Consider the following 22,392-nt stretch of genomic DNA (forward strand, 5'->3'; position numbering starts at 1 on the left):
CCATCTCTAAAACATCTCGATTGTTGGCATCCTTGCACTGTAAAGCTCCATTTGCCTAGGCCATAATTCATAAGTGGGGATCTGCAGATGAGTTCCTTGTCACACAAATTCAGTTTGAATCTGCCAACTTTATCTAGGCCATTATCAATCTGAGAGGAGTTCTTGTCCTTTCCAGTACCATCATTGCATTCAGCCCTCATCATAATTCTTATTTTTATATACTACGTATTACTGTTTAAAAGTCTCATTGTATTTAAGAATTTTTAAAGCGTTTTATATGTGTGTGTGTGCGTGTGCCTGAATGTATATGTGTGCATCACACACATCCAATGCCTATGGAGATTAGAAGCATCAGATCCCCTGAACTGTGGTTACCTATGGTTGTGAACCACCGCTGGGTGTTGAGAACCAAACCCCACCCTCTGAGAGGAGTACTACTCTTAACCGCCAAGCCACCTCCAGCCCCATCTCATTCTATTTAAAACATTGATTCTCACTTGGAAATACAGGTTCCAAACAATAGGAATTTATTGCTAATTCTTGAGCAGATGAATGGTAGAGTTTTAAGATAAGTGAGGCAGAATGAATAGTATTCACTGAAGATGAAGACATGCAAAGAGGAAACACATGCGGGTGCACACACACACACACACACACACACACCCACAATGTCTGTCCAATAATGGAAATTACACATGCACAACTTATACCACTATAGTCAATCTCAGCGATTTACATTTAAGTACAGTATCAAATGAAATTTTTAAAGGTTGAGCAATAGGCTTTTAGTTCAGTTGAATATATCCAATTTTGCTTTTTCACATTTTCATGCCCCCCTACCTTTTTACAGAAAACTTAAGTACTCTCAAATAACAGTGATGGGAAAAATAAAATGTATTGATCAGGTTTTGGTTTGGGCTTCATTTATCTGGGTGTTCACCAAAATGAGACCATTTTGTCTTATCCACTGAGTAAAAAATTGTAGAACCTGAAGGTCTTCCTCCAGTTAGTGCTCAACAGGCACAGAAAAAATTATAGGCAAAGTAAGACTCACCCCTTCCAGGGCCTCCAGTTCTTCCTCCAGCTGCTGGGACTCCTCCTTCACGGCCATGAGGTAATCTGTAACAGACTGTCGAGGCTGCATCCCCTTTTCAAAGCGGTTATACATCCCACTCCAAAACCTGGGAAGGAAGGATAGATACCACATATCCCAGTCTGAAAGCTTACAATCTCAAGTTTTGTCTTCAGTATCACAGCCCAACAATATTAATAACCAACAGCAACTACTAAAGTTGATAGTTTCAGGTTGGTATTTTTTTTAGGGTAGTTGACTTCTCAGTAAGTTTATAGAATACTGAATTAAAACATGTTTTTTCTACAACAGACTCAAACATTTTTTTTTATCATTGGAACTTTGAGATTTTGTGATTATGTATTTAAAATTTTTGCTGCAAAGGAAAGCTGGCTTTTAAACTTAGAATAGCTTTCACTTTATTACAACCACCAGAAACTGACATTTGCATTTTCAGTAAATCTATCCCAGACAGTAAAGCATTCTAGAATACAAATGCAACAGATGTCATCCTGGGAACATACTTAGGCCTATAAAAAAGTGCCTCGAGAAAAAGGACTCTCATCTATCTGCAGCACAGAGAACCGTGTCTGAGCCTCAGTAAAATATTTTCTTCATCACTAGTTATGAGCTACTAATAAGCTGCAGTACAAATAACTGTAGCATGTCTTGATTAGTTTTAAAAGTTGCTATTTTGCACAAACCATGCAGGCATTTCTGGTACAGAATTAATATTCTGCTAAGCTGTCAAAAGTAACACCAAGGTAACTAGGGCTGAAACCATCTTTAGGAATAGAACCCAGTGTGTAAAACTTTTCTACTTTCTGGCCTGATGTGAATCATTTTGCCATGAAAGAGACTGAGGTGAATGCAAAGGACAGCACGCAGCACACATATAGTGTATCATGACTAGAACCTGTAAAGTTCCCTTGCTCTCTTTCCCCCCACCCCAATACCATCTTCAGATCAGTGGTTTCCACAGGCAATTATTTCCACCCAACTTGTGCTTCCAGTTCTACTTCCTCTCTCTCTCTCTCTTTCTTGCACTTCAAACAATTGCCATGGTAGGAACTTGTATTTTAAAGACCTTATTATAAAGCATCAATTTCCATGGGAACTTCACATGTAAAGCAGTGGAGAGAAAGAGAGAGCACTGCCAGAAACAGCACCATGAGAAGGCCGGTCATCTTCTCGGGTGGGTTTGACGTCCACCATGAGAAGGCCGGTTATCTTCTCGGGTGGGTTTGACGTCCACCATGAGATGGCCGGTTATCTTCTCGGGTGGGTTTGACGTCCACCATCAGAAGGCCGGTTATCTTCTCGGGTGGGTTTGACGTCCACCATCAGAAGGCCGGTTATCTTCTCGGGTGGGTTTGACGTCCACCATCAGAAGGTCGGTTATCTTCTCGGGTGGGCTTTATGTCCAGCAAAGCCTTTAAGCTGGTGTTTCACACTTTTGCCCCTGAATGTTAAGTCATGATCTGGCATGTTCCTAAAGACTGACTTACTTGTATGTGAAGTTGCATGGAGCTGTAGGCAGATGAAGGCTCCCCTGGGTCTGACTATGGTCAGCTCTAAACAGAGGATTGAGGTAGTCAGCCCGATTCTTCCACAGGTGTGACCACAAAGAGTAGGTTCTTTCTTGAATCCTGTTATTTAAAAAAAAAAAAAAAAAAAAAAAGGGCAAGAAGTTACTTATCTTGGTTCTTCTAAATAACAAGTAGTTTATATTCAAGCTGGAAAAGAACTAGTAATTGTTATCTGAGGTGTTCTTAATATATAGCAGTGGTATTACCATCTGCCAGCAGTTCTTGGCATGGTACAAAAATGTTCTTAACATAGTCTCCACTACTGTCTGTACTAGCCTTGACAAAAAGTTTGCTTATTTTGAATATTTAAAGAAACATCGGGGTGTGGGGGAGGGTTGGAGAGATGGCTCAGTGCTTAAGAGCACTGACTGTTCTTCCAGCACCCACATGACAGCTCACAACTGTCTGTTACTCCAGTTCCAGGGCACCTAACACCCTCACACAGACATACAGGCAGACAAAACACTAATGCACAAAACATAAAAATAAATTACAAAAAACCCAAACATCGGTTATATATTTTCTTTCAGGTTCTTCTCCTCAAACAGTTATTGGATACTTAACTTTCCAAGTCCTATGCTAAATACTTCGTTTTTCTTTCATTTAATCCACAGTTCCTATATATGTCCCATTTTCTGGATGAAGAGACCAATGAATGGAGTAGTCTCCCCAAATCCCATACCTAGTTAGTAGAAAAGCCAGTATTGGAAGCCAAGCAGATACCATTAGACCACAAACTACCAAGAAAAACAGGTGAGACTAAAGGATGTGTTCTGCTATGTGCATGCTCTTACGTATCCAGTGGTTGCAGACAGAAGCCAGCATTCACCCTCAGGAGTCCTTCAGGAACTGTCAACCCTCCCCGCTTTTCTAGTCTCACTGTATGGGGAGGGAGGAGGTTGTGTGTGTGTCTGCATGTGTGGGAGCCGATGTCAAAATCATCCTCAACTTTTCTACCTTACTCACTGAGGCAGGCCCTCTCATTCAAACCCCAGCTCAGTCTCACTAGACAGCTGTTCTAGGGTTCCCTCGTCGGCCTTCATCTGTTTGCGAGCCCAAACTCCAGTACTTAGGTTTGTAGGCAAACATAAACCACTGAGCCATCTCCCAAATCCCACTTGTTTTTTGAGTACGGTTCTCTCACTGATCGCAGATCTACAAGGATCTGCCAGTCTCCACTTCCCCAGCACTGGTATTCTAAGCACACCACCAGGGTGGAGAGAGGGCTCAGCAGCAGTCCTTCCTTTCAGGACCCAGGTCTGGTTCCTAGCACCCACACGGTGGCTTACAACCCACCAGGGGATCTCGCACCCTCTCATGACACATTCTTACATTCAGGCAGAACATACACCTAAAATAAAAATAACCTCTGAAAGCATCCCACTACACCCAGTGGGTTTTTTGTTGTTGTTTTTAAATGTGAGTTCTGGGGATGCAGTGTAGGTCCCCATGCTTGCACAGGAACCACTCTACCAACAAGCAACAGTCTTTGTTTATCAGAAACCATACTTTAAGTTCTATGAAGAGAACAAGTCAGCATCCACTAGAAAAAGTAACTATTCCACTCCAGATGGTATACACCTACTGAAATCTACTTTTATTTGAACTGACCTTTTCCCACACTTAAACTGGGTGCCATACACAACAGAGCTAAAATCATTTTATGCTATTAGTACCTCAAAAAGTTCTTCCATTTCTACTTCTTAAACCACCTTAAGTTTTCAATGGTATTTAAAATTCTACATTTTAGAATTACAAGTCTTGACTAATGCAACACAGCTTAATCAAACCTGGATGGAGTTGTTCTCAAGTGTGATGGTACTCAGGTGCAAAGATACTGAGTTCCAGGATAGCTTAGGCTGTACTGTGACACTCCATCTCAAAAAGAAAAAGGGGGAAAAAAAAAAAAGCCTAAGGAAAGGGCAAAAGGCACCATATAGGATCTACCTGGATGAAAGTATCTTTATGATGAAACTCATCAACTGCTATGTGCAATAAATATACCCCCCAAAACTAAAAACCTAATGGCTTTAGTTTCAAATATGCTTTTCCAGTTAATTTTGAAGTTTTTATTATGTCTATCAAATATGTCTTAACATTTTTTTAAAAGCAAACATAAATTTCTTTAATTCCAGAAGTTTTGTTTAAATATTCATGTTAAGTCTTCCAATTCTGATTCAGGCAGAATCACAGGGAAAAATTACTCTGCATATTCCTGTCAGTTGATAACATTTAAACTATTTATGAAACGATGTCAAGAATGGGAAAAGAACATAGACTAGTAACTCTGTAACTCAATTAAGTAGTTTTCAAAATTATGAAACTCACTATGAAGCCCTCAGTTGCCAAACTCATTGAAAATTGACCACCAAAACTTACTTGAGTTCTCTCCTCTCCTTCTGGCTATTACACAGGAAGTTTCCAAACTGACAGGAGTAAACATGATGCTGAATGTGAATCAGAAACCTCTCGTTGAACTCAAAGGCGCAAGGGAACTGCTCCGTTAACTGCCAGACGCACTCAATGAACTGGTCGATGACTGGAGAGATTTCTTTCGGGTCACCATCTAAATTGCCATATCTATAAAACCAAGTATTTTAGACTTTATAGCATAAGAGGGTTTTTTTTTAATTAGAAATCTACAAATGCAAAGATAATCACAAAAGCAACCTTAATTCCTAAATACATCTTACAAACAGGATGTAGTAGAAAAATAAATTTTAAAATTCCAATTGGAAGATAAACTTTGTAATGGAAGTCTGGATAGAGAAGAGAATATGTGTGACAGAAAACTTTCCATGGACAAAGAATATTTTTTAATTCAAACTGCTTTTGAAGTTAGTTAATACATTTTGTTAGGTTAATAATACAGAAGCAATTTTTAAGCAACTTCTGGGTTTTTTCCATTTGCCTTATTAGCTGTACAGACCATTTCTATAACAGAGTTACAGCTGACCACAGATTCCACACTGCAGTGCTCCCAATCACAGTCCTCAATTAGGAGTACCAGTGCTTTACACTAGTTTGTGATTTTTAGAAATAACCCCAAGTCTCATCCCCAGCCCTGCAGCAGCCTGCTAAAGGTACCTCTTCCCCTACCCTACTTCCATTCCCTGAGGACTTAGCTGAAGCCTGCTGTGGAACCCAGCTTTCCAACTCCTCAGTCCTCCCTTCTAGACAATTTCCATTCCTTTGTGTCACCCCTGATGCCTGGAGCACTCTCTACCTGAGAAGGCCCACTCCCTCATCCCCCATCCCTACCCCTGCCAAATGGCTACACCCAGACCTGGACTTAGATAGTTCCTATCCTTCATTACAAGTACTCCGTTCCCTGGGAACTCTGCCAAACCTTGATGGGGACCCTCTCCATCTTCCCTCCTCCTTTGTGTCAGCCCCCCATACCCAGAAACATTCTCTCCCTGGGACCCCCAGTGCCCACACCTGCGAAGGGTCTCTGGTAAGTAATTCACACTTCCTGTTGTCCATGAGGACCTCCTTCTCCTACAACAACCTGCTTACAGGTCCTGCTCCTCCCACCTCAACCCCATTTACTGGAGACTCCAACTCCTGGTTCTGACCCAGGGTACCCCAGCCCTTTTATTCCTGTCTCCAGATTATTTGTCTTACTGCAACCTACTTGCAAGATCTGCTCTTTCAGCCACACCTATACCTCTCTGTGGAGCCCACTTCTAGGTGTGAACAGGATCCCCTTAGCTCAGCCTTTTCTCCAGCCCATTTCGATTCTTCTCTACTACCCACAAACTTGCACAAGTACTTTCCACCAAACAGCCCACAGCCACCACACTTCCCTAAGATCTAGAGAAGACAGCAAAAACCAAGGAACAAAACACCCACCCAACAAAGACAAGTCCAGGTACCAGCACCTAGAATTACAATCATTCCGAACACAGGCGCCTAGACACCAGCGTAAAAACACCAACAGCTAGGACATTATGTCTCCCCTAGAGCCCAGCAACCCTACCACAGCAGGCCCTGAGTATTTCAACATAGCTGAAGCACAAGCAAAAAATACCTTAATGACTTTGATAACCTTTATAATGACTATGATAGAGGTCTTTAAAGAAATGAAAAAATCCCTTAGAGAAATCTGTGAAAACACAAACAGTGGAAGGAAATGAATAAAACTGTTGAAGACCTGAAAGTGGAAAAAGAATCAATCAATAAAGATAACCCAAACTGAGGGAAATCTGGAAATGAAAATTTTAGGAACTTGGAAAGGAACTTCAGAGGCTAGCCTCACCAAGAGAAAACAAGGGATGGAAATATCTTAGGCATTTAAGACAAGATAGAAGAAATGGATACCTTGGTTAAAGGAGATGTTAAATCTAGATAAAATCCTGGCACAAAACATTCATAAAATCTGGAACACTATGAAAAGACCAAATCTATGAATAACAGGAATAGAGGAAGGAGAAGAAACCCAGCTCAAAGGCGCACAAAGTATTTTCAACAGTCAAAGAAAATTCCCTACCCTGCAGGAGAAGGTGCCTAACAATGTACAAGAAGCATAGAGAACACAAACTAGCACGGACCAACAAAGTACATTCCCCGTGGCACATGAAACACTGAACTTGCAGGACAAATAAAGAATATTAAAAGCTACAAGTGAAAAAGACCAAGTAATGTATAAAGGCAGACCGATTAGAATAACACCTGACTTCTCAATGGAGACTTTAAAGCCAGAAGGGCCAGACAGATGTTCTACAGACCCTTAAGAGACCACAGATACCAGCCCAGACTACTATATCCAGCAAAACTTTCAATCAGGTGGAGAAAAAAGTACATTTTAAGATAAAAACCAAACTTCAACAGTATCTATCTTTATTATAAACCCAGCACTACAGAAGGCACTAGAAAGAAAACTTCCATCTAAAGAAAACCATACCCAAGAAAACACAGGAATAAGTAATTCCAGAACAGCAAATCAATACATCACAATAAAATTGGCGGAATCAACAAACACTGCTCATTGATAGCTCTCAACATCAGTGGTCTCAATTCCTCAATAAAAAGATACAGACTAGCACAATGAATGCAAAAATAGGATCCATCCTGCTGCTGTAGCCAAGGAACACCTTTACATCAAGGATAGACATCTCAGGGTAAAAGGATGGTAAAAATATATCCCAAGCAATGGACCTAAGAAGCAAGCAGATGTGGCCATTTTAATATCTTACAAAATAGGTTAGTGCCTACATGGAACTTTAACCCCTATGTCTAGTGACTTTAGTACTAGAGGGTACTCTATATGCTACCAAAGGAGAAACAAAACCAACCCAGCTACAAACTCTTTGATCTACAATGGTGTCCTACCTGTAAGACGCTAGTGCAATGGTGGCGTAAAACTTACAGGAGTAACCAACCAATGTCTGATTTGATTTAAGGCCCACTCCATGAGATGGAACCCATCCCCAACATTGCTTGGGTGACCAAGGAACCTGAGACTAGAGAGCCCAGGGACCTAGAGTAAAACCAAATACTACTCTTCTACTAAAAGAACTCAGCAATAAAATGATGCCTGATGACATTCTGCTACACTCATAGATCAGTATGTGCTCAGCCATCATCAGAGAAGCTCTCTTGCAGCAGCGATGGCAACCAATGCAAAGACCCACAGCCAGACAATATGCACAGAGTGAGAGACTTAGAACACTCAGCCCTACATGGGATGTCTCCCTGCAGAAGGGGAGGCACTCAGCCCTACATGGGATGTCTCCCTGCAGAAGGGGAGACACTCAGCCCTACATGGGATGTCTCCCTGCAGAAGGGGAGGCACTCAGCCCCACATGGGATATCTCCCTGCAGAAGGGGAGGCACTCAGCCCCACATGGCATGTCTCCCTGCAGAAGGGGAGGCACTCAGCCCCACATGGGATATCTCCCTGCAGAAGGGGAGGCACTCAGCCCTACATGGGATGTCTCCCTGCAGAAGGGGAGGCACTCAGCCCTACATGGGATGTCTCCCTGCAGAAGGGGAGACACTCAGCCCTACATGGGATGTCTCCCTGCAGAAGGGGAGGCACTCAGCCCCACATGGGATGTCTCCCTGCAGAAGGGGAGGCACTCAGCCCCACATGGCATGTCTCCCTGCAGAAGGGGAGGCACTCAGCCCCACATGGGATGTCTCCCTGCAGAAGGGGAGGCACTCAGCCCCACATGGGATGTCTCCCTGCAGAAGGGGAGGCACTCAGCCCCACATGGGATGTCTCCCTGCAGAAGGGGAGGCACTCAGCCCCACATGGCATGTCTCCCTGCAGAAGGGGAGGCACTCAGCCCCACATGGGATGTCTCCCGCAGAAAGGGAGGCAGAAAGAGCCTAAGAGCCAGAGGGGATGGAGGAAGGACACCAAGAAAAAAGGGCTCTCTAAATCAACATGGCAGATACATAAATGCACAGAGACGGAGGTAGCCTGCACCAGATAGGGTCCTAGAGCTAAAAGGAAAAGTGGACACATGCCCCATCCCTAACCCAGAAGCTGTCTCCAATTGATAACCACTTGCAAATGAAAATGTAGTCTCATTCAAGGGAGTTTCCAAGAGGAAACAAATACTCTTAAGGGTAAGCTGATGCCCAGCAGTAGATGGTCAACAGAGAACAAACAGCTCTTCCAAGATTCCTTGTCTCTAATGCCATGTCAGGGCTTTGTCTTTTCATTTCCTTTTTCTTTTTTTATAAAATTTTGTCTTTTACTGCTTTTAACTACAGGTCCTTTGTATATATATGTTATAGCTTCTGGTTTTATGGTTTTGTTTTGTTTTTTTTGGAGAGGGGGCATAGATTCCTGAGGGCAAACAAGTGGGTCTCTGTGTCTATATCTGTTTCTTGTACCTTTTCTTAGGCTCTTTTCCTTTTGTTTTGTCCTATTCCAATGTGTTTTCTTTTGTTTTACCTTATATTTTATTTATTATTATCCCTTAGATGCCTATTTGTTTTCTAGTGATAAAAAGAAAGCAGTAGATCCAGATGGGAGGGGATGTGAGGAGGAACTGGGAGATGTAGAGGAAAAGGAACCGTAGTCAGGATATACTGTATATTTAAAAAAATCTATTTTCAATAAAAGAAAAAATATATTGCTTACCTATGATTAAATTTATGTCCAAAGGCAATCCAGTCCTTTTCAATTAATACCTGCACAAAAAAGAATGTAAATATCCTGGAAGCTTCTGAGGGAAATATAAGAGAACCATACAATAATAAAGGAGTCAGTTACTAGGAGCAGACGAAACCCCCACATGACAGAATATGCAATCAGACAGGAGAGCAGGCTCACTGGTTTAAGAGCACTTGATGCTCTTTGCTGGACCCAGTTTCAGGCTCCAGTACTCATACAGCTACAACTGTATGTAACTCCGGTTACACATGCACATGGTGCACACATCCATACCTGCAGGCAGGCAAGACCTCTCATATAAAACAATAATAAATCAATCATAAAAGAACCATGTCATCCAGAACGTACTTAAGAGGAGCCAAGTTGAAGGCCTTCCCTATGAAAATTAAACTAAAATACTCTACCCAGAGTCCTCCTATGTGCCGGGCACCATGGATATGGCTTTACATGTCACTGTGCTTGTCTGACAGCCACTATTACCCATCATTTTAGAAAAAGGGAAGCTAATGTAAAGACAGATGAAATATTCTCCAAAGACCATGGTCTTACGAAGCACTTCATGTCCTAAGTCTCTCTATTCCTACCATCATCTGTTAACCAACATGTAATGCTCCTTCCCTATAATGTAAAATCCCTCCCTGCCAACAAAAAATAAAAGATGCTTTCTTATGCCTTATAGTAAAGAATTCTAAAACCACGGGGTTTAGGACTATGTTTGAAATTTCGGCCCTGCTTTGAAATTAGGGCTACCATGAGTTTACTGTCTGAAATAGTGCAGACTTTTGAAAAATGTTTAATCATAGGCTGGAGTAGGTGTATAGCTCTTGCAGAAGACCTGTGTTCAGTCTCAATCCTCACTTCAAGCAGCTTACAATCATTTGTGACTCTAGCCCCAAGGGAATCCCATGCGCACACATGCACATACATACACACCTTTATAAAAAATACTTAACGAAATAATATGGAATGATTCATTATTACTCCTTAGAAATACATGGATGGGCTGCAGTCTGACCTTGACAACTCTAAATATATTCATATGTTTAATGGCTTAATGTGGAAAGATTCCTACAGTATGTATCCAGGAAACCTTACACTCACCAGCTAAACAAAGGAATCTAGCATGCTCAGGAGAACACTGAGGCTGAAGCGTATCTCCAATGTCTGAAGTAGCTCTTCTGCCTTGTCCCAGAGTAAGAGTTGATGAAACTCACTAACAAAAAGGTTCAGTGATGCAGACAATTTTGTGGAGCTCCTGTCAGCCTGTCCCAAGCAGATTCAAGATCCACTATGGCACTTTCCATCATATTGTGGTTCAAGAGGCAAGTACTAGGTCACCTAGTCACCAGAAAGTCCCTGCAGTCATTTGAAGGAATTCTACCAGCTCAGCTATAACCTCACATCCCAGGTAATTGCAGCTGGAGTCAAAGCCAAATTGTGATGCACACCCAAAAGGTTCCAGCTCTCAAAGATGTGTTCCTGATTCCAGCAAAAATGGAGAACACTGTGAAATTCAATATGTATCCCGTGCTGTCAAACACCATTTAAAAATAGACTTAGGAATACATGCTGCTTTTTAATTTTTTTTGTTCTCCTGAGTACTATTTGTACATGCAGAAATAGATACAATGCAGAATTTTTTTCCAAATATTTTTCCTCACATTTTGTTACATAGTCATATACTGCCTCAACTTGAGATACTTGCAGACAAGTTATATATAAAAATCACTAGTTTCCAAACTTCTAAATATATTTTATATTGCTCCTGAATTCACATTCAGCATTGACCTAAACTAGTCTCAACACCCTCAAAAATTAGTCTATTTCAATCCTGTTTCAGTTTCTCCCCTTTAATTGACCTTGCTGATCTACTAAGGAAAGAATAATGCTGATTAGAAGAAAAAAAGTCCCAAGATTCTGAAAATGAAGTGCACCACTGATTAAGGCTCCGCCTCTCTCAGGAAGGCGGTCTCCACACTCACCATGAAGCCCTTCACAGTCCGGTAGTAAGGGTCCAGCAGCAGGCTTGCCACCGAGCACACCTGGGCCGTCCTGTCCCAGCCGTCAGAACAGTGCACAAGCACACTGGCCCCTTCTTCTGAAACTGCCTGAAATGGCAAAGGTCACAGTGACTCTTAGGTTTGGCGAGGGACTAACAGATCTAGAGTTAGCCCTCAGGCCCAACCTTCTTAGAACTAGGCCAAAGCTCTTCTTTCCCTCCTCACTACATACAAAAGCCACCAGTCAATTCTCCACAAATTAACGGGGGTACCGAGTACAAGTATGTGCACTATGCGACACACTCTCACGGCATGTCCCCAACTCACCTGCAACCCAGGTTAAGCCTTACTGAAGTTCTGGGGTTGCTACAGGCCTTTTCTAAAAAGGTACAAAAAAAACTAATTTATCAAACTAGGGCCAAGTAATACATTCAGGGGAAGGAAAGACTATTTTGGAAACTGCTAGGAAAGAATTCTATTTGCTGCTGTATACATGCAGGCATCTTTAGCTCTTTTGGAAGAAAACATAAACTAGAAAATGTGGTGATTATGTAACATCTGTCGGTAACTGAAATTACACTTTTATGTGTGTGTGTGTGTGTGTGTGTGTGAACTCTGTAAGAGACTTGATTTGATCCTGCTTACTCACTACCACATACCTAGCACGGTGCCAGGTACTAAATAAGGATCTGTTGGATAAGTATCTAATAATGGATACACCATCAGGAAGGCATGGTTCTCTTTAGGCAAAATCTAAGAGGAATTTATCTATAGAAAACACCCAATATCATAATAGGATTAAACATTTCACATATAAGTTCCAGCAGATCCTTCCAATGGCAGAATGGAATCTACCTGTTAGCTTTTGCTTAAGTCATGTCTGAAAAGCAGGATTTATTAGATGTAATCAAGCCCCTATCCTTGAGGTGACTCCCATGAGTTGTACAGTCTGCTACAGAAAATTCTTTCCTTTATCTAGGATTAAATTAACAAAAGAGAGAATATCTGCAAATATTCTCACATTTGACCATTATGATCAAACACAGTTAACTGGCCACCGTACTTTTTCACAAAATCGTCTTCAGCACATGGAAGCCTGCAAGCCTGCCACCCACACAGTGGGTAGAGGAGAGCCAATAGGAAGAGGACAGGCATGATTTGAAGCTACACTAGCTTCGTATCAACCCCTCAACTTTTTCCCCTGTGCCTTCACTAACCTTTGCAATGAAGACTCCTGCATCCATGATGGCTTTGATGTGCCTTAGCCAGCCTGAGTTCTCTAGCCCCCACAGGAAGTCACTCATAGAGGGCGATTTAAGTTCACACACTGCAAGAAAAACCATGTTACAAAAGTGAAATTAAGGCAGTCTCTCATTCTACATGATCATATTTAATAAGTTTTGGCTTTAGTGGATATTGTCTAGCTAGTCAATAAATATCCAAGTTTATAATATTAGATTCTATTTAATCACTTTAAATAAAGCTTTTTTTTTTTTTTTTTTTGGTTTTTTTTTTTTTTTTTTTTTTTTGGTTTTTCGAGACAGGGTTTCTCTGTGTAGCTTTGCGCCTTTCCTGGGACTCACTTGGTAGTCCAGGCTGGCCTCGAACTCACAGAGATCCGCCTGGCTCTGCCTCCCAAGTGCTGGGATTAAAGGCGTGCACCACCACCGCCCGGCTAAATAAAGCTTTTTTAAAAAACGTTTTCTCTCTGATCATGGGAGATACTGACTCTACTTACAAGAATCGCAGTATTAATGAAACTCACTGACTGCTGCCATTACAAAGTCCAGCACAGACCATCCATCCACTTACCCTTCCGGCAGAGGTATTAATATTGCACAGCTAAGGAGCACTGACTTAAGAATGCTATGGAAGAAAATCATCATAATGGTGACTCTAGCAATTACTTCAATTAGAATGTTCCAACACCTCAATGCTTCATATAGGGCTGTTAGAACACAAAACAGAATAATGCCAAAAGTATTCCTCACATGGCCAGCAGCCTACTAAGTGAGAATGAAACCTGTTATACAGAGAACTGAGTTCTGTACCTCTGATCCCAGTTCTGTGCATCAGGCTAGGGATTTCCCCTTTGCCTAAATGAAAAACTAGGATCCAATGGTATCCCATCTTTCTAGTCCAAAGCAGGTATAAAAGCATTATCAACAAGAAATGGTGATCTCAAGAACTCATCTTGTATTTAATGTAAGAAATAAAATGCCTTAAAGGCTAATGTTCTATGTCTCTCCAACAGAACATCCCAAACCTTTTGAGTGTACACAGGTATGAAAACCTTTGAAGTCTTAGAGATCAAGCAGGAAAATTAAATAATGATCTAGAGTTTTATTTGAGCCTAAGTGTATCCTAGGGTGCTCATTCATGTAGTAAACACAGAGAAAGTAGGGAGCTGTTTCCTTCTCCCAACTGGCAATAAGTGCATCATCTTAGAGTTGTTACTCAACCCACTAAGCCTCAGGGTCTTCATTTTTTTTTTTGAGACCATCTTCAATCACATTTCTCCTTACCCTTTCCTCCCTTCAAACCCTCCCATATACTCTTGCCTACTCCGTTTGTGTGATATTTTGTTTGTGTTCTGACAAGTAAACCTTTCCTGGAGATCAGAGGGTGGAGCTAGCTACTAGATGACCATGGAGGCCAGGCCATGGTGGCACACACCTTTAATCCCAGCACTTGGGAGGAGGAAGCAGAAAGATCAGGAGTTCAAGGCCACCCTGGGCTACACTAGATTGAACCAGTCTAAAAAAAGAGAAACAGAGCTGGGTGGTAGTGGTGGTGGTGGTAGTAGTGGTGGTACATGCCTTTGATCCCAGCACTAGGGAGGGGTGGACAGGAATATAAGGCAGGTGGAGCCAGGATCTCTCCATCCCCTCCCCATTTGGTCTGAGGATTTGTAGAGGTAAGAAGTCTCTATGGCTGCTGCTCTGCTTCTCTGATCTTTCAGCTTTCACGCTCAATATATGACTCTGGGTTTTTATTGTTAAGACTAATTAGGATCATGCTTCACACTCCCCTTCAGATTCCTATTTTTTCACTAATTGTTTTTTGCATTAACACACACACACACACACACACACACACACACACACACACACACGTATACCTAAGTATAGCCTGTTGAGTCCGGACACTGTTATCTGTATGCATGTTTTAGGGCTTACTGTGAAGCACTGAATAAGCAATTGCTATGCTCTTCCCTGGGGAAAACCACATCTTCCAGCCCTAGCTTTCCGCAGCTGCCTATAGTCCTTTATGTACAGCTGAGGCCTTGTGGGCTTTTCCTCGCTCAGTTTCCATGTTCCTTGTTCTGCTCATGTTTGGGCAGTCATGTGGGTGAGACTTTATAGATGTAGCTTCTAATGTTGCCAGGAGACAGAATCTCACAGCAAACTCCCTGATCCGCTGGCTCTTACAATCTTTCTGGCCCCTCTTCTACCATGTTCCGGAGCCTTGGGTATGCGAGTGTTAAAACAAAGACATGCTTTCAAAGCTAAACTCCCACATTCGCCTTTTAAGTCTTTGCAAGTACTGTGCATATGGGAGCACGTGGAAATTGTTAAGGACCACATTTAGTTCAGCAGATGCTTCCTGCCAAGTATCAGATTTTCTGCCACACAAAAAACCCATCAGCAGTTAAACTCTAATTCACACAGAGATAATGAAGAAGGAAACAACCCTGAGATTCCCAGTACACTCATGAAGAAAGTTGTTTTATCAGAGCCTAGGGAGATGACTCCATAAGGAAATTCCCTGCTGCATAAGCCGAAGGACCTGAGTTCAGATCACTAATCCCCAAATTAAAACCTGGGCATGGTGGTACATTTCTGTAACCCTGGTACTCAGGGGAGAGGGATGAGCAGGAGGATTCTTGGAACTCACTGGCCAGCTATTCTAGCCAACTGGTGAGCTTGGGTTCAGTGAGAGACCTGTCTCAAAACAATAAAGTGAAGAGTACTAGGGGAAGATACCCAATGCTGACATCTGAGCTCCAAACATGTGCACACACTGCATGCAGATGCATCATACACACACACACACACACACACACACACACACACACACTACATGCATACACAAAAATAAAAATAAACAAATGAGCAACTGAACTATGAAAAAACAAGGAGTAACCTTAAATGTGTGTAACTACATGAAAGAATCCACTGTGATAGAGTTTCCTATTCATTAGGAAAATACAAAACTATAGAGAAAGCAAAAGGTCAGTGGTTTCCAGTGGTTAGGTCAGACAGGAGGGCTCACCAGGGCACAAGCACTTTATGGACAGTAAAGCTACTCTGTATAATGGTGGATACATGTTGCTAAACATTTAGACAAATACAGACAACAGTGAACCCAAACGGAAACTGGGCTTTAAGTGGTAATAATGTGTCAGTGTAAGTACACAGACTGTAACAAATGTGTCTCCTGGTGAGGAATGTATTAGTGTAGGTACACAGATTGTAACAAATGTGTCACTGTGGGAGGGGACTTTCTTAAAACCGTGGTATTAAATCTGGGAGGCTATACATGTGGGGATGCCAGAAATGTGAGCAAAATATACACATGGGGAAGATACGCGTATGGGAAATCTATACATGAGGCTGTGCATATTGAAGTCTGCTTGTGGGTGGCTATACATGTGCAGAGACTGCATAACGGGAGCTATGCATGTGGAGAGTTATGTGGGAGGTGGTATGTATGGGGGCTGTGCATGCGAGGGCTACACAAGAGGCTATACATATAGGTATAAGGAATATAGGGAATCTGTGTCTACTGCTTAGTTTTGCTGTGAACCCACAGGTAGTTAAAAAAACAAAACAAAACGAACAACTAACTTTAAAAAGTGCTGAGCAGGCACCTCAATTGGCCACAGCTACTTCAAATCTCTCTTAGAGAAAGAAAATGTTCACTCAACCCAATTCTTCCCTCTATAATTCATTATTAGTGTCACATATGTTTTTATCCTTTCTTACAGAGAAGCTTGTGAGCTTGCCTTGTTCCTTCTCTCCGCTTTCTCAAGGGTAAAATGAGGCTAATAGTTACCCTTGTGGAAAGGCCTAGGACCCTGCAGCTCCATCCGGCCCGGCTTCCGGTTTCACAGGCCTCCACCAACTTCGTTTGATTTCAGTCTTCAAAGCTACTAACCCTCGCCCACCTGTTTTCCACTGTCAGGTTTATGCTGCTGCCTCTTCCTCTTCTCTGCTCTGATACTTTTGTAGTTTTGCCTTTTTATTTGAAACTGTTTCATGATCACTTTAGTGGGGAACAAGGAGGAAGAGGGAAAGTGTGTTTTTAATTGGGATAGAAATAAGAGATTAAATTGTGCCAGCGTGGGATAGTAGCTTGATCCCAAACTGCGTCACTAAATAAACAAAAATCTACTCATGCATCCAGGGTGGTGACCGAAAAGCCAGTGTCTAGCTGAACTCCACCAGGGAAATAAAATCTACCCTGGGATGTTGAAATGGTGGTTTAGATTCATCTACTAGAGAATTCAAACTCCTATTTCTCCACACAGGGAAGCCTGTTGCTGAAAATGACTGACTACACCAGGGGAGGAGCCTCTGACGGAAACAAATCCAAACCAGCTCAGGAGCAAGCTTCCACAGTTCCATGGAGTCCAGAAGCCACACTGCAGAGGAGCCTACAAGACAAGCTACAGAAGCATTGCCAATAAAAAAGACAGGAAGATCCCGGAGTAGCGTGGGGAACACAGACAATGACCAACAGGATTCACGTCTAACTGGAGCAGGGGAAGGGAACAAACATCACTTTTCTCATATTTAGATCCACTCTCCGGCGGCATGGGGAAGGACCAGCTGTCCCCTGCCACTTTGGTCAGTCACAGCAAGACTTCACACAGTCCTGTCTACATGGTTCCAGCTCCCAGTTTCCCAAGATGTCCAGACAAAGTAAAGCAGGCAAAGGGGAGTCCCTTGCTGCAGAGTCCAAGGCACAGATACAAGTGGTCTCTGCTGTCTCAACCTGATCTCACAGCCCTGCCCCCACCCAGCTTTCCTGCCCTGAACCTTCCATCCACTACAGGAAATGCAGCCTTCCTGAGTCTCTTCTGGAGCTCCACTCTGCATCCCTTCACCCGAGCCTCTTCTGTCTCCTCCAACACCCTCTCCACACTTAGCTCAACAACCAAGCCCCCCAATCTAACCACCGCCGGTTGGTTGTCCGTCTTCCAGGATCGAACACACCAGAGTTTCATGGAGTGAATCATGCAAACAGACACCGAGAAGAATGGAAAAACGTCTTTGGGAATATATTAGTATTAGAGAGTTATTAGCCTGAGCCCGAGTGACACTGCAGTGATGTGCATGCTGGGTAAGGAGCAGTGAGCAGAGGGCAGCAGGGATTGTAAGAAGTGGAAGGAGGATGCACAAAAGCGCAGCCCTCCCCTTCAGAGTCCTCCCGAGAGACCCCATGTGAAGAGTATGGGATCTCAGAGACCAAATCCGCATGGTCTGGGATTACAAGGAAATCTAGGGCCCTAGGAAGAAGGAGTGAAAGGAAGGATGACAGAATCAGAAAACTGCAACTTTGTTGCTCTTTTGTTACAAACACAGAACTGCTTAGAATTTTACAAAACTTTCTCCAAGTGAGAATTTCATTGAAAGTCAAAATGTAAGGTCCCTTTTGACCACTTCCAGCTCCAGGCCAGGCCTCCACTGTAGAAAGTGCTCAAGGTTGGACCAGCCTTCACCCCCTATACCCAGGGATTTCCTTTGTACTGGTCTAATTTTGTAGCTGCAATCAAATAACCCAAATAACCGAGGCAGGCTACTCTGTAAAAGAGGTTGGTTTTGGCAGGCCAGTCTGAGCTGAGCATAGGGCTGGCTTCTGGTGTGGCCCCGCTGGCAGGGTTCTGGAGGGTGCTCAATGGTTAGAGTAAGAGATGGCACATGCACCTGCATATTCTCTGGTCTCTCACGCTTCCTATGAAGCCAGCAGTAATGCTGTCCCTGAGCTGCACCCTGAAGACCTTATTCAACCCTTACCACCCCCAAAGTCTTCCCCTCTATAAGGCTAGCTTCTCACCTCTTCTGTTTTCAATTTCAAAAGAGCTTATTAAGCATATAGCAAGCAGGAACAAATAAAGCAACGAGCAGCAGCTAGGTGGTAAAACATCAAACATTATCCAGCAGGAACTACTGAGGAAGCACCTCTCTCCCCACAGAAGTCAACCGGAAGCCCTGATGAACCAAGGGAAGCCCAGGCAGGATGTCTCTGCCCTGACTCCCCATTGTCTTTAATACCACACAATGGGGGCTGGATGTTTTTAAAAGTATGAACCCTTGAGGGACACTCAACTCTTCCGGCTTTCTTTGTATAACTTAATTGGGATAATTCATCTACGTTCAGTTAATGTGTTCAACAGGTTTTTGGCACATGTTATGCATCTGAAACGCCGATCAATCCCAGGAACACTTACATCACTTCCAAACACTCATCGTGTCTGGCAGGCAATCTCAGTGCTGTGTTCCGTAGCCCCAGGCAGCCACGATCTATTTTTCTGTCTCTCTAGACTGATTGATTTCAGGCATTTCACACACCACAAGTTGAATCAGACAACACATGTCATGTCATAACTGACTTCTTTCATTTAGCATTCCCACCACTGTGTCCTTATTTCAACCCCTTTAAAAGCACATTTAAACAAATCTATTCAACTGATGGACACTTGGGTCGCTTCCTACTTCTCTGTTATTTTGAATAATGCTGTTATGTATGTTCATGCACAAGCCTTTTGTGAACATACATTTTTAGTTTTCTTAGATTCCACCTAGGAGTTGAAAATCTGGATCACAGAATAAATCATTTGAGGAGCAGAAAGAATTTTTTTTCCATAGAAACTGCAGCATTCTGCATTCCCACCAGCAGCTAAGAAGGCTTGATTCCTCTGCATCCTTCCCAGTAAGCTGTTTCATGTTTGTGATCATAGCCTCTCTTCTGGATGGAAAACTGGACCTCACTACGTGTGGTTTTGAGTCTTCTCCCAAGTTAAATTACATCTAAATTTAAGAAAATATCTGCTCCATTATTTATAACTGCAAGTGTCTTCATCTGGCAGTATTTCACATCAGCTTAGTCTTAGATTTGTGTTTTATGTGAACTAAACCATCAGGCACGCTTGTGTTCAAACTTCAGTTCTGCCCTGCCTAACTCTGTGGCCAAACTTGGCCATGTTAAATGTAAGAGGAGAAAAATGTACTTTCCTCAAATAACTGTTGTAAAGACAACACAAGGTAATGCATGTAGTATGCCGGCCTAGTGAAGACTCCCCAAGAAGTCAAAAGACAAAGTCATCACTGACAGGAAGATCTCACAAACAAGTGTTCTGACGAACAAACCTGTATGTAGTCTTGGCCACCACAGCATGGCTACATGGGTAAGCTTTAGCAAAAACACTAACAACCACAGGAAAACTGCAAGGCCAGATGCTTTTCTAAGTACCTTCCAGCCGTGAGCTTTCCCACTCTTACACCAATGACGTGCGGAAGGTGCTAATTAGTCTTCCATGTTAAGTGTGGAAGGCAGTGCAAAGAAGGGCAGCACTTGGTCCACACTCTACCAGCTGAGATGGTACAAGAGGCCAGACAGAGCGGCTCACACTACAGGGTCTTCATTGCCTCTCAATTCCAGACGTTTCATGATTCAAATGTGAGCCAGCACGAGTCCTCCTAAGGATCACGTGTCTTAAGCTCTGCCTGGAGGTACTGCCCCCCACTTCTGCCATGATTCCACCCCCACTGCCTGACACACTGATCACTAGAATGGCACAGAAGACCCATTTCTAAGCCCACACTCTTATTGCCACCTGATTTTGACAGTAAGGCCAGCAATACACACTAGTGCTAGTCAAACTGGAGAGCTACATCTGGAAGACTGAACCTACATCTTCATCTCTCGCCCATCTACTCAAAATGAATCAAAGACTTCAACATAATGTCTGAGATACCCAGCGTTATGTTAGTGGAGAAAGTTGGGAATATGCTTCACCTTACACGCACAGAAGGGGACTTTCTGAAGAAGACCCCAGTAGCATGGGCATTAAGATTAACAACTGATAAACGGAACCATGAAACTAAAAATACCCTGCCCAACAGCAGAGAACATCATCATTCAGGTAGAGAGGCAGCCTATAGAGTGGGGGAAAAACCCTTGCCAGCTATAAATCTAGAAGTGGGTTAATTATCGCTTAACCCTTATCAGAGAAGCTTCTTGATGTAGTAGATGGTAATAACACAGAGTATAAGATACTTGGAGTGCTCAGGCTGGAATGAGACATCTATCTCACATGCACGCACGCGCGCGCGCGCGCACACACACATACATACACACACACACACACACACACACACACGCTGCATGCATGTGCACACACACACATGCATGCACGCACCCATCCTCTAAGGCCCAGGGGTTATCACAGAAAAGACTGTAAGAACCACTGGCAATGGATGACTAGAACAAACTGTTTTCTGGACCAACAGGGTAGCAGCAGCAGCAGCGCACAGGAACTCACAGGATGCACAAGACCTGCACAGACTCAAGCCTGACAAATCCCAGCATGGATGAGGCAGTCAGGCACAAAGTCCCATACCTAGCTGAGGCGCTATTGGCAGTGAGGGATGCTGGGAAAAAAAGAAGGGACGTAAGCTTTCTTAAGGGTATGGCCCCTGAAAGGCCAGTAAATAGCCCTACATCTACACACATAACTGCCATCACTAAGTGGACTCACTGGTTTCTAACAAAAATTAACACCTGAAATTAGGAGGGAATAGTATGGTAGTGATAAAGCAGAAATTAGAGAGAAGGGAATGGGTGATGGTCTTGATTCAAACATATTATATGCATGTATGAAACAATAAAAATATTAATCCACACTTTTAAAATTATTTTTAGAATTTAACCACCAGAAAGCTTAAAATTACACATACTGCTCACAGCTGTGACCTGCATTAGGTTGCTCAGGGAAGTTTAGTTGGACATACACATCTTTAAAATAAATTGAAAAAGAAAACTGCATAAGTAAATTGTAAAAGTATGCATCACCTTACATACCCTGAGTCATTCATCTTGATGCAACTTAAGGAATGGGAAGAAGAGATTTTTCTCCTGCAAGGCAGGGAAAATTCACTTAGAAAGGGTGTTTGGAAGAAAGCCGGCTTAGGAAACAGGACACAGAAAAGTTGATGCTCTAATGACTCCCAGGAAGCAATGCAGCCACAGTACACGGCAGAGAGCTTCCTGAGCTCAGAGAACACTATCATGAGTAGACAGTGGAAGCTGATGCAGAGGCCAAACACCAGGCCCTAGCTGCCACTAAGCAAAGCGTGGCCTGACGTATTCAATGGCCCTCCATGTGGCAGGCTCACCTCCGCCTGTGCACACCACCAAGCAGCAGGAAGTGAGGCGGATTCTAGCTCTCTCCCTGAATGCCTGCTGCTTCTAACACCCAGCCTCAGGCCATGACCCAAGGTGTTCACCTTAATCCTACAATGCACACACTGCAAAGAGGGAGTCATCAGACTCAGGCGATTCCATTCAGTCTTCCCTGGAAAACATTGTCTT

The 22,392-nt window shown here is 42.9% G+C and overlaps 1 protein-coding gene across 1 annotated transcript in view; it reads right to left on the bottom strand.

Moving 5' to 3' along the window:
• Mtmr7 (myotubularin related protein 7) overlaps nt 1-22,392 on the bottom strand; it is an 89,953-nt gene that overhangs the window by 2,046 nt on the left and 65,515 nt on the right. Inside the window, exons 8-13 of the mRNA XM_059244589.1 lie at nt 13,011-13,120; nt 11,776-11,901; nt 9,761-9,810; nt 5,041-5,241; nt 2,581-2,721; nt 1,055-1,181 (exon numbers count right to left, since the gene is read on the bottom strand). Of these exons, the coding sequence (XP_059100572.1) occupies nt 1,055-1,181; nt 2,581-2,721; nt 5,041-5,241; nt 9,761-9,810; nt 11,776-11,901; nt 13,011-13,120 (755 nt within the window). The remainder of the gene's footprint in view (nt 1-1,054; nt 1,182-2,580; nt 2,722-5,040; nt 5,242-9,760; nt 9,811-11,775; nt 11,902-13,010; nt 13,121-22,392) is intronic.

Source organism: Peromyscus eremicus, chromosome 17 (assembly GCF_949786415.1).
Source record: "Peromyscus eremicus chromosome 17, PerEre_H2_v1, whole genome shotgun sequence".
In the NCBI taxonomy this organism is placed as follows: domain Eukaryota; kingdom Metazoa; phylum Chordata; class Mammalia; order Rodentia; family Cricetidae; genus Peromyscus; species Peromyscus eremicus.